The 16,147-nt window shown below is 45.1% G+C and overlaps 1 protein-coding gene across 9 annotated transcripts in view; it reads right to left on the bottom strand.

The window, feature by feature from the left end:
- The window catches only part of ARMC8 (armadillo repeat containing 8), an 831,002-nt gene that overhangs the window by 420,495 nt on the left and 394,360 nt on the right, over positions 1 to 16,147 (bottom strand). For 6 of the 9 annotated variants that reach the window (XM_078680526.1, XM_078680529.1, XM_078680523.1 and 3 more), the window contains exons 10-11: positions 3,654 to 3,714; positions 1,960 to 2,160 (exon numbers count right to left, since the gene is read on the bottom strand). In XM_078680526.1, coding sequence (XP_078536652.1) covers positions 1,960 to 2,160; positions 3,654 to 3,714 — 262 coding nt within the window. The remainder of the gene's footprint in view (positions 1 to 1,959; positions 2,161 to 3,653; positions 3,715 to 16,147) is intronic. The other 3 variants (XM_078680530.1, XM_078680524.1, XM_078680527.1) reach the window with 1 other exon arrangement.

Genomic DNA, 16,147 nt, shown 5'->3' with positions numbered 1-16,147 from the left:
CTGATGTAAGTAACGTTGTGTTACTTTTAGAAAAAATATTCTTGAAAGAAGGGTTACCCAAAAGAATCATATGTGAAAATGGTCCCCAGTTTAAATCAGAAAACTTAAAGAATGTTTTATGCAGGAATAGTATTATATAAACAACTAGTTCAGTGTACCATCTTGCTGGAAATGGTGCAGTGGAGAGATTTAACCGAGTAATTAAAGTAATTATCCAACCAGCCAACAATAATAACCTCGATTGGAGAGAAAATTTGCTTCACACAATTTGGGCTTAGAGAATTACTCCGTGTGACACAACAGGGTGTAGTCCTTTTGAGTTAATAAGGGGAAGGTCACCCATTACTAAGGACCATGTAGGGTAGATGTCAACAGCTCGCAAATTCGACTGGACACCAGAAGGTGTCAAGCAAAAAGTTAAACAGGTGTAAAATGTATGCAAGAAGTATTAGGATGCAACGCATAAGTGCGCAAGTCAATGCACACTGCAGTAGGTGACAATAAGGGTAAAAAAAAAAAAAAGACAGCAATTTGGAAAAAAGACCAAAGTATATTTTCCCAACCATTGATTGTAGAAAAAAATATATATTTGTAACTCTTTACTGATAAGTGATGGGAAAGTTTAGCACCTTTCTTCTATCTCCTTGTGTAAAGGGGAAGATATGTTGTTTTATAGTTAGGAAAATACAAGCACCAATCCTACTGACATGCCAGGATGTTCGAAGAGAACATTTGACTGGGTTTATGAAGGGAATGAGTGCAACCATACGCCCAACCCAGCTGGGTTGGAATCAGACAAGAATCCACAGGTGAGAGAGCAGCGAATGGTTGTCCAGCCAGAGAAAATTTACAAGTAAAGAGAACAGACGTAGAGAACAAAGTGAGTAAGTTTGGTTGAGTCGTGGTCAGACCGAAAAAGCAGCATGATTATAATTGTGATTAGAATAATTTCAGCAATTACATAATGTTATCATTTAGGGTATGAAGTGTAATTTATGGGGTATAAAATTGAATGCATTTATATTGTTTTCCCTAAAGTAGAATTGAGTTAGTTATAATAGTTCTAATATTAGTTATAATATGGACATTATGAGGTGTGTTGGGATGTCACTTTCTAGAGGTATCCCCTGTGGGGCAACACATTGTGATGACAATGCATCAGAAGATGGAATTTTGATAGTATTAAGATTCTGGAATGTGTTTATTGCTGCCCTCCTGAGGCTTTTGTCAGGGTCGAATTACTAATAAACTTGTTCATGAATCTGAAGATATTCAAGTGGAATTGTCTTTACACTAAGGTGTATGTTTTGCAGGTCTTTCAAATGAATCTATTATCAAAACCTGAATATAATTAATACAATTGAGCTTGATCGCTGACATGTAAAGAATTGCTGCAAAGCTGTACCCCCCCCCAAGCATCTACTCTAGTTGAAATAGAAGTTATCAGTCAGTGCTACACAAACAGGATTTACTGAACCAAGCTATGAACTGCAGTCTAGCACATTAGCAGTGAACAGCCAGCTTCGAGAAAGAACTCTCACTTTCAATCCTCTATTCCTCATTAACAGAATGGAACTTATGGGAATCATTTTGCCTCTATTTCAGCCTCTATTTCACATTTGCATTGTAACTTATAAAGTTACAGATCAAATGTTAAGCTACTGGGAGATTGTAAAGAAATTGCTTATTTTTCAGCAACTGTTTCTTTAGCTTGAAGTCAACACACCGTACTGGGCTTATGGTTAGGCCTGAAAAAGCATGGCCTACAGTTAGTTCGCTGTAGACCTTGCTTTTTCAGGCCTAAGGACAGGCGAAGAAGGCTAATTAGTCGTTCATTCAACCAGTCACTCTGTAGCTCTGCCTTACTACTGAGCAAACATGGATGATTAAAAAAATTGGGTTACCATTATGGCGCACATTATATTATTTGGGGTGTGCAAGTACAATGAGAGTACACACCCTCTTGATATCCGTGATGGCACTCACTGAGCTGGGGTACTTGAAGTAGTCAGCAAGCATGGCAATGAGATGGTCTGTGATGCTGGCAATTCTTTGAAGCTCAACATCAGGCTCTATCAAGTAGGCAAGAGTTTCGGCTCCTTCTACCCTCTCTTCCAGCAATCGTTCTTTGCTACACATCCGAACCAAACAGGGCAGCGTCTAAAAGAAAAAAACATAGGTTTAGAAAGGGAATGGTTACATTTTTAAGTAAATCACAGTAACTAATTTATTAGACTATGGTTAGGTTGAATTTGCCGAATCTTCTTTACTGAAAGTGGCCTCTCACCGGTGAACAATATCATTCTTCAGAAAAGTACACGGCCCACGGTCCATTTCCATACTCTCTCTGCTCTGAACTAGCCTCTATACTGGGCTAATGGAATTCTATAGTGCACCACAATCAAGTCCTTTAGACAGGATGCCAAGATTCATTAACAGAAATCAGAGATAACGTGAATAAATGCAATAATCTATCATTACCGGTTATCTTATTTTTGAATAAGTATGGCTTATTTGCTTTCACTCCCTAAAGGGGTATGGGGGTATTCCCTAAAGAAGAGTTCTCCAAAGTCAGTCCTGGAGGGCTAGATCCATGCCAGATTTTTAGCATAAGGCCATTGCGATTAATTTAGTTATTTTATAATCTGGCAAGGATCCTCCCCTCCCCCCCTTCCAGGACCAATTGTGAGAACCCTGCCTTAAAGGGACACTGTTGAGTTCTTGTAACTGAGAGAGCAGTAACCAAGTGACAAGCATCAAATATATCAAAATATAGAGCCAACATATTTGCCAGTAATCCTGGTGAATGGAATCTCTTTAGTACTGACAGGTTTCAGACATTTTTCTCTTTATACGATTGTAGGATTATGAAATCTGTGATCCGTTTAGGGAAATCGGTGCTCTGTTGTAATTTTATATTTTTTTTGTATTACCATTTACTCTCTTTTATTGTATTAGAAAAGTATTATTGAATGTTATGCAAAAATAAACATTGCAGTTGAACTGAACTCACAAGCAACATTTAAGATATGTATATCGAACATCTCTGGCCTGGAAAAGCAATGTTCTATAATCCATACATTATTCTGTCCAACAAATAAACAATAGCACAATCTTTTAAAAGCAGTGATGAAGAAAATCTTGAGTTAAACAATCTATACTTCTTCTGTTTCCTTTTATTTGTTTTCTGCCAAATATTAGGTTGCTTAAAATGTTTGCTTAGCAAAAAAAACACATCTTCCAATGGGAAACCAATGTCTCCTTTTTTCACCACTGATTTCAATACACCCACCCACCCGAAATCGTATTATCAGCTATTATGCTCAACTAAGAAAATGTCAGAGGTAGTGACAAGACTAATCACTCAGTTAAGAGAGAAGACAGTGTTACTATGGATAGAATTTTTGTCGTACCTAACAAGTAAGCAAAAAGAAATAAAACAAGCAAAAAAACAAAAAAGAAAATCAAAAGAATTCAGCCAAGAGAGTCATTGTATTAAAAGTGGAAAGATTTCAAACATTCTGAAAAAGATGGATAAGATAGGAAACGATAGGCAGATAAGTGAGACATTTCTGGGTCGCTGAACTTCAGAATACACACCTGTCCTCCATATCTAAATTATGACCAAACACTTAAGTGAAAAAGCAATTTACCTTCAGTACAATGCAGACATCATCCGTCCTGATTGCTCCAGCTCTGCACATATATGTTAAACTGAAAGTCAGAATGCACATGCTAATTAATGCCTTACATGGTCAACTTAAAAATATTTACGTTAGTAATACAAAGTCTGAGCACAATAATCAAATCAACAAATATATTCAGTCTCTGTGGATACCATACACATTGAATAGCCCAAACACTAGTTATAAGACAGAAAACTGATCAACTAGGCCATTTTTTTTTTAGCAAAAAGGAATTTGGCACAATTGTTTTGGAGTCTAAGAATTGAAGGGGTTGGCAAAATATTTAAATAAACCAATTTACAAATTTGACTAGAGAATATTAATTACTCTTTATTTTTTCTTTTATTGGAAATCTTTCATATAGTGGGCGACTTAGCATTAAGGAAGTACAGCCCTTTACAAGGAACATTTGTATCATATGAGAAGAATCTCAAATGGAATGCAGGACAAGGAACTGTATTATATGCATGGGATTCGGTTAGGACCTTATTTTTTTTGCAGGTGGCAAATGCAGACTCAGAAGCTAGGTTTCTGTGTGTTATGGACTTTTGCTTCTCATCCATTTATTGAGAACATTGTTTACAAGAGTTTACAAACATTTTACATAACCAAGGGTGGCAGAGCAAGTACAATCAGCAACATGTTAAAAAAGGAACCCGACACCCAATCGACTGGGCAGGAGAGCCAATGCGAGCAGGCCTTGGTTTGCACCACAATTTCCCCTGCATACAAATTGGTGTGTGTATGAGTAGCAAAGAAAAGCACTATATGCAATTAATGCAGGGAGTACAGAAACAGGGTAACAGGTTATGTGCTACAGTTGGTGTCAATGCAGTGAACAATGAGCCTTGAGAGAGCATTTCAAGGCTAACCTTAGGAACAGGGCAACAAGGGCTAACCCAGACCTGCTTTGATGGCGGTGACTATGTGCCCCACCTCCCATGGCAGGGATCCTTTAGGAATCTAATCCGGCAAGCCGGACATATAACTTTGAAAGCCAGGTGTAATATGCTAGCAAGCTTTTTATGAAAAGGTTATTAACATCAGTGCCTACATACCTACGGTTGCACCCCATAGCACCAATGCCACTCCAATCTGTCAGTCACAGAGGCAAGAAATCTATTAACCTTTCGTGAAATCAATTACCTCAATCAAATCTGGATACTCGCTAGATACTGTCTGCCCTAATAGTTTACTCAGAAGTAGAAATACCATTTGCACCACTTTGGTCAAAATACACCATCATTCCCTGAAGAAAGGTGAAGTGCCTCCGGCATGGAAACATTGCCATACTGAAGCCACTCCTTAAGAAACCTACTGTCACTCCTCCCTACTCGAAAGCTACAGGCCAATTTCTCCTCTTCCATGTATTGGCAAAGTAGTAGAAAACGCTTTCCACATTTCTAGAGGAACAGGGAGTTTTACACCCTAAGCAAACAAGCTTACAAGTAGGAAACATCATAGAAGGATTAGTTTCTTACCTGTAACGCTAGTTCTGTAGTAGGGGTATCTCTGTTATAGTCATAATCTAGTGAATAGTCCCGCTCATGTGCGGGGAACCCAGAGCAATAAAAAATACTCTCTTAAGCTGTCTTCTTTGCAGTAGTGCATAGACACTTAAGAGAGAATTAAAGACAGATAATGCAGCCTATACATGCAAGGCTACACTGTCCAGTACTTCAACTAGAAATGCAAAGGATTATCCACCAGTATCACATTTAAACCAGTCTGCCAGGTTTCACCATAGAAAACACTTTCCCCCTTCACTCTCTATCATCCTTGGAATGATAGAGAGGAAGGACAGGACAGACAAGCCCCCATAGGCTGCCATTATGTGGCTTAAAAAGGGATACCGTGCCTTTAAGGAACCTTTCCAGAACTCTCCTGGTATCCCAGAATGCACAGCAACTCCCTCCACTTTCAGTTCTTTTTGGAGGTGTATAAAGCTAGACCTGTAGCATTCATCATTTTATCCTTTTCTCCACCGGGGAGGAGGGCGGGCGCTTATGACTATAACAGAGATACCCCTACTACAGAACTGGAGTTACAGGTAAGAAACTACTCCTTCTATAGTAGGGGATCTCTGTGTATAGTCATAATCTAGTGAATAGAATGGCAAGCCCATCCAAAAAACAACCAGGCGGTGGAGAAAAAAGGCAACACCACTACTGTGCAAACCGATTTCTCAATAAAGCCTGCCCAACCTGAGCATCTGCTCTAGCATCAGAGTCCAGACAGTAATGCTTAGCAAAGGTATGGACCGACTTCCAAGTGGCAGCCCTGCAGATCTCTGCAATGGGAACATTACGAAGCAAAGCTGTTGTAGCCGCTTTGTCGCTGGTGGAATGAACCTTAGGCTTACCCCCTAAGGTCTTATTCGCTTTCTGATAACAGAGCTGGATAAAAGACACAATCCACCTAGAGATGGACTGTTTCGAAGTAGCCAGACCAGTCCTAACCGACCCATAGTTGACAAACAATTGGTCGGATCTGCGAATGTCTTTGGTTTTATCCAGATAGAATTTCAACACCCTTCTGACATCCAGGGAATGAAGAGACCTTTCCGCTGGAGTGGAAGGATTCTGGAAAAAAGTCGGTAAAGTTATAGCCTGATTAACCTGAAAATCAGAAATCACCTTGGGAAGGAACTTAGGGTGAGTACGCATAACAACCTTAGCAGCATGAAATACAGTATAAGGTTCCTGGCAACACAATGCCTGAATCTCACTTACCCTGCGGGCCGATGTAATGGCCACGAGGAACGCCGCCTTCCAAGATAGGTGCTGCAGTGAAGCCTTGTGAATAGGCTCGAAGGGTTCCTTCATCAGCATGTACAGCACCACATTCAGTTCCCATGCAGGCGAAGGAAGCCGAACAGGAGGGAACACCTTCTTCAACCCTTCCAAAAAATCCTTAATCACAGGGATCTGGAAGAAGGATGTCTGCGAAGGGCATTTCCTGTACGCCGTCAACGCAGCCAGATGAACCTTAATGGAATGGAAATTAAGTCCAGACTGAGCTAAATGCAGAAGGTATGGAAGGATGACATCTTCCTTGCAGGTCGTCAGATCATAGTTCTTAGACATAAACCAGATGCAGAATCTCTTCCATTTGTAAGCATAAGAGGTCCTAGTAGATGGCCTCTTAGCCTCCTTCAATATGTCCATGCAATCCTCAGGAAGATTCAAGTGGCCATATTGCACTATCTCAGGAGCCATGCCGCCAAACTCAAAGACGAGAAGTTGGGGTGCACCATCTGCCCCACCAAACTTCGTGAGAAGGTCCGGCCGACACGGCAGCCGCCGATGAGGCAGGATCGACCGATGAAGCAGGTCCGTGAACCACCACTGCCTGGGCCATTCCGGAGCAATGAGGATCATCCGCGCCCGGGATTGTGCCAGCTTGATGAGCACCGCTGGAATCAGGGGAATGGGTGGGGTGGAAAAGCGTACAGAAAGCTGTTCAACCAGCTGATCCATAACGCGTTCCCCAGAGTCCCCGGCTGATAATGCCTCAAGGCGAAGTCGCTGCATTTGCTGTTTTCGGCGGTGGCGAATAGATCCACGTCTGGAGTGCCCCACATGGCGTCGTTTATGACCCACTCGTGGTTTTCCTGAAGCAGTCTGCTGAGGGCGTCCGCCTGAACATTCTGCGCACCTGGCAGATGAGTTGCCGTTATCGTTAGTCCTCTGGCTAGCAGCCAGTGCCAGATCGCCTGCGCTTCCTGTGACAGTGTGCGCGATCTTCAGCCCCCCTGCTCGTTGAGGTAATACATCGTGGTCGTATTGTCCGTCTGTACAAGCAAGGAGTTGGTCTGGAAGGACGGATGAAAGGCCTTCAATGTCAAGTGGACCGCTCTGAGTTCCAGGAAATTGATGTGATACGTGGACTCCGCTGGAGACCACGTTCCCTGGATTTGTAAATGGTCTGAATGCGCTCCCCAGCCCTGGAGAGACGCATCCGTCACGATAGTCTGAGTCGGGATATCCTTATGGAAAGGAACCCCCCTGAGTAGATTCACTGCCGAGCACCACCACCTCAGGGACTGTTGGGCATGAAGAGACAACTGGATCCTGTCGCCCCAGGACCCTTTCCTCTGGTCCCATTGATCCTCCAAGCATTCCTGCAGCGGCCTCATGTGCAGACGCGCATGCGGGGTGAGGAAGATACAAGAGGCCATCGACCCCAGTAGAGAAGACACCGCCCTCACTGTTGTAGATGGAGCAGCTATGAGAGCCTGAGCCTTCCGAAGGAGTGATAAGCGCCTCTCCACCGAAGGAGACACGCTTGCTGACAGCGTATTGATGGAGGCTCCCAAGTACTGCAGGCACTGGACCGGGATCGGAACAGACTTGGACATATTTATGTGCAACCCCAGCTGATTCAGCAGGACAGCTGTCCTGCTGAAGTGCAGTTGTGCTTCCTGGAAGGTGGAGGCCTTGATCAACCAGTCGTCCAGGTACGGGTAGACAAAGACCTTCGCAGGTGCGCTGCCACCACAGCCATGCACTTCGAAAACATCCTGGGTGCAGACTTCAGTCCAAACGGTAGTACGGTGTACTGATAGTGATTGGTGCCGACGAGGAAGCGCAGGAACTTCCGGTGTTTCCGTGCAATGGGCACACGGAAGTACGCATCTTGCAGATCTATCGCGCAAAGCCAGTCTCCCCTTTGCAGCTGAGGGTAAATCTGGTGCAAAGACAGCATGCAAAACTTTTCCCTCCGAATCCACTTGTTTGCTTGTTGCAAATCCAGAATGGGCCTCAACTCGTTCTTGTCCTTCTTCCTCACCAGGAAGAAGCGAGAGTAAAGGCCCTTTCCCCTTTGAGACAGAGGGCCGTCTTTTATCGCCCTTTTTCTTAACAGGGTGTCGGCCTCCGCCTGGAGCTCGCGTAGCTGAAACTGCGAGGCAACAGGTGGAATTGCTGGAGGCGGACTGGTGAACCGAAGTCTGTATCCATTGCAAACAATATTCAGCACCCACTTGTCTTGAGTAATGTTTCTCCACTCTGCCAGGAAACGTTGGATGCCTCCCCCCACCGGAGCGGGTAATGGATGAGGGGGAAGAAGCACCTCAGGGCCTAGACCCAGCCGGGCCTTTGGTCGCGTATGAAGATTGCTAACCACCACGGCCCCTCTGGCGCTTTTCGAACGGGCGTTGTTGGAACTGTTGCTGCTGTTGTTGCTGCCCAGCCTGTCGACCTTGCCCTCTACCTTGCGCCCCGTACCGTCTCTGGATCGAGCGGAAGGTCTTCTTCTGTTCCTTCGGCTTTTCCAACCCGACAGCCGTCAGGGTCTCAGCCTCCGACTTCATGCGGGCCATCTCCTCGTCCGCATGTTTCCCAAAAAGGGTCTCGCCCGAGAAGAGTAGATTGGCAACCCTCTGCTGCGCCTCAGGCTTCAAGGACGTCAGACACAGCCAGGCGTGGCGCCTCAGGTTGACCCCATGACAGTATCCATGTGCTACAAGCTTTGTGGAAAAGGGTTGTGCACCGCCGAAAAATTATTATGCTTTTACCGTGCAGACATGGGAATCACTCCCCTCCAGGAGTGTAAAGTATATAACTGGCAAGTAGCACGCCTATGAGCCCATAGGTGTGTCTCCCATGGCACCAGTATCGTTGTTGGCTGTACTCTTACAGCTAAGTTCGTGAATGAAACAGTCTTTCAACAAATGTTTCCTGTGTTCAAAAGTAATTGTATTTCAATTGCTTATCCAATGTACATAACATATAGCAACTCTTAATAATTCCAATGCATTTCGGTGATATTATCCACCTTCATCAGGGAACATCTGTTAAGTAAACAAAAGTATGTACAATGTAACAATTTCTTAATCGATACATATTAACGCATATGCTTTACTCGAAGTTTATGTGTGTCTTAAGCTCATGTTTATGCGCCTTTGGGATCGCCGAGTTTAACTCGTCTGTTACTCGTGCTGTTGTTTCGTTTTAAAGCAACTCGCTCATTTAAAAAAACGGTCGTGAACTATAAACGTGCAGTTATCCTTATTCTACGTTGGTGACTAAGGTTTCACTTGTGCCGATCATTCATGGGTGATGAACCCTTCTCAAATAACCGCTTACGCCTAGCTTAGCTTGCTCTATCTAAGGCTCACCTTTGTTGCTGCTAACGCTTGATCCCGCTTCTCCGTGTGGGTTTCTAATGCGGTTTGCGCGCTCTGTCTTCATACAACCTCTAACTGTCGTCGCGCAATTGAACGCATGCGCAGTGTGTGCTTCTGACTTTTTTTACCTAATCGGTGAAATTTGAATTGAACAAAACTTTAGCATTCTAACCTTCGACTTCATGTGCAAGTCGAAATTAATCAGGACGTCCTGTGTGAACATATACAGGCATTTTAAGTAATATGAAGGGTGTCAACTTGAATATAAATTGATACAATGATATAAATATTCAATAAATCTCCAATAAATCACAGATAGCATAAAAATTCAGTACGGTCATTTAAACCATGCGGTTTAAGGCTGTTCATATAATAAATCCAATGATTTTCACGCTTTAGCAAGTTCTTTTTGTTCAATGTTCCTTCTTTTCTGGGTACTACTTCCAGTATACACGCTCTCAATTGGTTCAAGTTGTGGCATTTTTCTGTGAAATGTGTCGCAACAGTAGATTTAGTAGAGTGGGTTCTGATGTTACTTTTATGTTCAGTTAATCTTACTTTTAACTTCCTTTCCGTGTGTCCCATAGACATGTCCACAGGGACATTTCAATAAATATACCACGTTGGTGGTGTCGCAGGTAGCATTAACTTTCAAAGGTATTCCCTGTCCTTTCATGGGGTGACTGATGTTTGTCCCCTTAATGATGTTGTGACAATTAGCACAATTTAAACATGGTACTGTTCCTCTGAATTTCTGATGTAAGCTGGTTTGCTTAGGTTTTTTCAATAATTCACCTATGTTTTTTCCTTGTGAATGTGCAAATAAAGGTTCTTGATCAAAGATCCCATTGAAATCTGGTTCCATTTTCACAATTTGCCAATTCTTATATATGATTTTTTTGAACCGAGTGCTTACGTTAGAAAACTTACTCACACACGTTAAACGTTGAGTTTTGCTAGTGGTTTTGTAAGTTAATAATTCTTGTCTGGTTTTCATCTGTGCTTTTACTTGGGACTTCTTGATCATTTCCTCTGGATACCCTCTTGCAGTGAATCTGTTGGCCATGGTCTGTAATTGTTCTTGACATACGTGGTCCTCAGATACCACTCTCCTAACCCTGAGAAATTGTGTGTATGGGAGATGATTCTTCAACGATGGAGGGTGGTGGCTGGTATATTGTAACAAGTTGTTCTTATCCGTAGGTTTACGGTATAAGCTCATAGGCGTGCTACTTGCCAGTATCCATGTGCTGCCAGGAGGGAGGAATCCGCAGCAGAGCCGATCACTTGGTTGGAGACCATGAGTCCTTCATTCATGATCTCTTGGAAATCCTCCCTGTTCTCCCGGGGAAGAAGTTCCACGAACCGTGCGAGGGATTCCCATAGGGACCGATCATAACGTCCCAACAAGGCTGAGGCACTAGCAGCCTTCATAGACGTGGCGGCCGTCCCACAGACCTTCCTGCCCGCCGAATCCATCCAGCGGCTCTCCTTGTCAGGAGGCACGGTCGATGACGGAGTGGTGGCGTGTTGCTTCCTCGCCGCCATCACAATCACTGAGTCCGGCGCAGGGTCCAAGCAAAGAAACGCTGGATCCGAGTCGGGAGCCCGATACTCCTTATGCAGCCTGGAAGGAGCTGATTTCGTAACCGCAGGGGTGAGGAAGAGCTCCATGGCCGGTTCCACCAGCCCGGGCACCAACGGCAACAAGGGGCGAGACAACTGTTTCTTGTGCAGGGTCTCGAAGATGACGGAAGTCAGGGGAGCAGGCACCGTGAGTGTGATGCCCAGCTTAGCCGCTGCTCGCAGCAAAACCTCCTGGAAGGAGACAATGCCGTCGATCGGGGACACCCTCGTCCGAGGGGAGTCCGTCAGGGTCGGCGAGTAGTCCCTGGCACTGGACAAATCCGTGTGGCGGGATCTAGACCTGTCCCTCCTACGGCGCCGTCTGGATCTCGTGGACGAGCGACAGCGACTCCTGGACCTATCCCTCCGTCTTGAGCGAGACCGAGACCTCCGCGGCCTCGGGCGTTCCGCGGGCCGGAAAGGCGGGCGCTGTGGAGGCTGAACCGGGAGCCTAGGTTGCGGAGGCCCCGTAGGCGGCGTCAGCAAATGAGGCAACGAGGCCGACCTTGGCGGAGCAGGTGGAGGAGGACGGTGAGGAGTAACCGGAGGTGGTGGAGTAGGAGATTGAGGCAGTGGAGTAGGAGTCTGGTTCCGCGGGCAAAGGAGGAGGTGTAGGCAACCTCGGTTTGGAGGGTAAGTAAACTTGAGAGTACTCCGAGCCCGGAGACAGTCCCACTCTCCTTTTCTTCTTCTTCTGACCAGAGGGGGGCGATCTTGAGGCCCTACCCCTCGTAGACGAGCGACGGCGCCGCCGCGACCTTGTGCTCGCTGAAGCCGAGGACTCCGTCCTGGTTCTAGAATGTCTAGGCTTTCTCCTCGACGCTGAGCGTCCCCTCGACATCGACGAGCGTCTCCTTGACGTCGACGAGCGTCTCCTCGACGTCGACAAGCGCCTGCTCGGCATCGATGGCCTTCGCTTCGACGTCGACGGTCGGTGCCTCGATGCCGATCGTCTCCTCGACGACGGCGATCTTCTCCTGCGTCGATGACCTCCGTCTCGACCCTGATCTTCGTCTCGACGGCGCTGACTTACGTGTCGACGTCGACCGGCGGTGTCGCCTCGACGGCGAGCGCCGGCGTCTTCACCTCTTTCGACTTTGGTAATGGCTCGACGACGAATCAGTCCTCGACGTCGACCTCGTCGGAGGTCTCGACGTCAGTCCCCTCGACGACGAACGCCGACGGCGCATCGACCCAGTCGACGGAGACCGGTGGCGTTTTCTGGCCTTTTCCTTACTGGGGAGCCCCCCAGAGGCCGGCGCACGGGCAGAGGAAGGAGCCCCTTCATGCCCAGACCCACCTTGTCCTTGCTGCCTTCTCTGTTCCAAACCTTGGAGCCTGGTCTTCTCCCTGTCCTTCAGGGTCCTTTTAGGGAACTGCAGACAGATATCACACTCCTCAGGAACATGAGAAGAAGGCAGGCACAGGATGCAAACCCTGTGAGGATCTTATTTTGCCTTTTTCCTGGAGCACTCAGGACATTTATCAAATAAGGCAGGCATATTTGATAAAAGAGCAGCCAAAACACCAGAGAAACTCCAGCAAAGATAAGAGGTAAAACACGTCGAGTGAACACACTCTAACACTTTAAAAGTGCACAATTGTAGAAGAAAAAAAAAAGGGGGAGAGCTCAATGCTCCAGGATCCTGCTAGCAGGAGCCGGAAAAAAGAACTGAAAGTGGAGGGAGTTGCTGTGCATTCTGGGATACCAGGAGAGTTCTGGAAAGTTTCCTTAAAGGCATGGTATCCTCTTTTAAGCCACATTATGGCAGCCTATTGGGGCTTGTCTGTCCTGTCCTTCCTCTCTATCATTCCAAAGATTTGGTGAAGGGGGAAGTGTTTTCCAAGGTGAAACCTGGCAGGCAGGTTTAAATGTGATACTGGTGGAATATCCTTTGCATTTCTAGTTGAAGTGTTGGACAGTGTAGCCTTGCATGTATAGGCTGCATTATCTGTCTTTAATTCTCTCTTAAGTCTCTATGCACTACTGCAAAGAAGACAGCTTAAGAGATTATTTTTGATTGCTCCGGGGTCCCCGCACATGAGCGGGACTATTCACTAGATTATGACTATACACAGAGATCCCCTACTACAGAAACAGCATTGCTATCCGTGACTGAAGAAATCAAAGAAATTCTAGACTTCAACGGAACAGTGGTAGCTATCTTTTTATATCTAAATGTCGCATTCAATACGGTATCTCACCCAATCCTCATCAAAAGACTTGAGCAAGTAGGAATAAATGGCTAAACCCTTAAATGGCTGATCTCTTTTCTGTAGAAAAGAAGCTTCCAAGTGAGGGCAGAATCCTTCTGTTCTGATATTCTATCCCTGAAATATGAGGTACCTCATGGATCCTCTGTTTAATGTTTATGTGCAGCCCCTAGCATACATAACGGAGCATAGTTTCTCCACAGTTTCACATGCGGATGATACTCAAATCATCATCTCTTTGACATCTGATACAGGAGTACTTTCCTTCAAACCTAATGCCTGCCTAAGAGGTGTTACCGACTGGATGACCAGGAGTAACTTAAAACTCAATGAAGACAAAACAGAAGTTTTGGTAGTCGGGAATACTCTCGCTCTTTGGTCTGAACTCCATTGGCCCAACTATTTAGGTGAACCTTCTCCACCTAAAACTGAAGTTAAAAGTCTGGGCTTTTGGATAGACAGTCATCTGATTATGGGAGTCCAAGTAAGAAAACTTGCAGCATCCTGATTCAGGATGCTCCTGGCTACTGGCTCTAAGGAAAATCTTGAGCTGGCTTCCCCCACCACAAGAAGAACAGTAGTCCAAGGCCTCATCCTGTCCCACCTTGACTTCGGTCTCTTCCTCTCTTGCATTGGCTGCCCATATGTAAGAGAATCAAATTCAAGTTCCTCTGCCTGGCCCAAAAAAAGATGCACAATAAAAAAAAACCTTTAATTCAGAGACTTAACTCCTTCCACTCCCAAAAGATCTGTTAGTTCTGCAGATAAGAGGCTCCTCTTGGTAGCTCGAATTAAGAGAGTAAGAAGTGGTGGATGTTATTTTGCCTTTCTGGTGGCTAAGCTCTGGAACTCTCTCCCTTCATCGTTTAAGATTGACCAACTATGAAATCAAATTCAGGAAGCTTGTCAAAACGAATTTCTTTGAGTGAACTACCTACTGTGCTGGCTATTAGAAGGACATGATTTCAGCGCTGAGAAGCCAGTCGGGTAGCCATGCACTTTATAAATGCCTAGAATAACAATCTCTGAGACCGTCCATGCACCTTCCCAAATGATACCCTGTGGAGGGTAGGTGAGCGATATTCTGGGTGTAACACAGTAAACACATCCCTCAAGGACCTGAATATGTAATAAGGTGCGGAGGCATATATAAAAGCATTCTTCTCATTTGCATGGGACCATAACCTCATGCAAATGCGGAAATAACATCTTTACACTACAGAAGTGGCAGCTGTTTAGACACACAATGAGTGTAACAGAAGGGGTCACACAAACGTCTGCACAAGTGTCCAGATATCACTTAAAACTAATCCAAAATTCCGCTGTGCTCCAAAGGCAATTTAAACATTCCCGGCATATGTGATAAAAAGGTCAAAGGATGCATTTAAGAGAATGATTACACAGAACATAGGAGCAAGGATCTTAGAGCACAAAAGCAACATATGCTGAAGCACATCAGCTAACCTATCATTGAAAAGACTGGGTGTCGCATTCATACAAGTTTGAGCTACTGGCATTGTAACCGACAATGCCTTTTATTTATGTTTTGGGTTTTAAAAACAATAAAAGGCATTGTCATTTACAATACTAATAGCTTAAACTCTTGCAAATGCGAGACATATTGTGTTTCAATAAAGGGCCTTCTCGACAGCTTGTTAGATTGTAAATATCAGAGGAAGATACCGGCCTGCGACATCTTCAAAGTAGTGATAAATAGTGCCTTGAAGAAGATGTGTATGTGTTGTAAGTTACACAGACACAAAGTATGAAGTAAGAGTTACATATGATCCGAGCTAGAAACACTTCCAAAGCGCTCCAACACCTTTCGCTCTGTGATTACACTGCTGCGGCTCAGCAGGAAGAGCAGTGATTTGAGTGTGCAGTGTGACATTACATAATGTAATTCCTATCTTTGGACTAATAAAAAACACACCAGCTGTATTCACCTCCTGGTGAAGGGCGGGCTATGCTTTATGGCAGGCATGCAGCTCGGCTGCAGCTCCAGCCTCGTACAGTGCCCCTGCTATTACTAGTGAGCGAGAGGCGCTGAGGTGGTGGTATTGGTAGTGATGGTTTTGGTATTGGTGGTGGTGGTATGCCATTGGTAGTGGTGGTGGTATTGGTAGTACTGGCGGTGGTATTGGTGGTGGGTTATTGCTGGTGTTGGTGGTGGTGGTACTGGTATTGGTGGTTGTGGTATTGATATTAGTGGTGTTGGTGGTGGTATTGATGGTGTTATTGGCGATGGTGGTGGTATTGGTGGTGGTGCATTGGTGGTATTGGTGGTGGTATTGGTGGTGGTAATGATGGTTGTGGTATTGGTGGTGGTAATGGTAGTGGTGTTGGTGGTGGTGTTGGTATTATTGGTGTTGGTTGTGGTGGTGGTGGTTGTGGTGGTGGTGGTACTGGTGGTGGTGGAGGTGTATTGGTGGTACTGGTATTGGTGGTGGTGGTATTGGTAGAGGTGGTATTGGTGGTGATTGTGGTGGTA

Source organism: Lissotriton helveticus, chromosome 3_1 (genome assembly GCF_964261635.1).
Source record: "Lissotriton helveticus chromosome 3_1, aLisHel1.1, whole genome shotgun sequence".
Lineage (NCBI taxonomy): Eukaryota > Metazoa > Chordata > Amphibia > Caudata > Salamandridae > Lissotriton > Lissotriton helveticus.
Note: the sequence above shows the minus strand (reverse complement) of the source record. Positions and strands in the feature narration are given on the sequence as shown.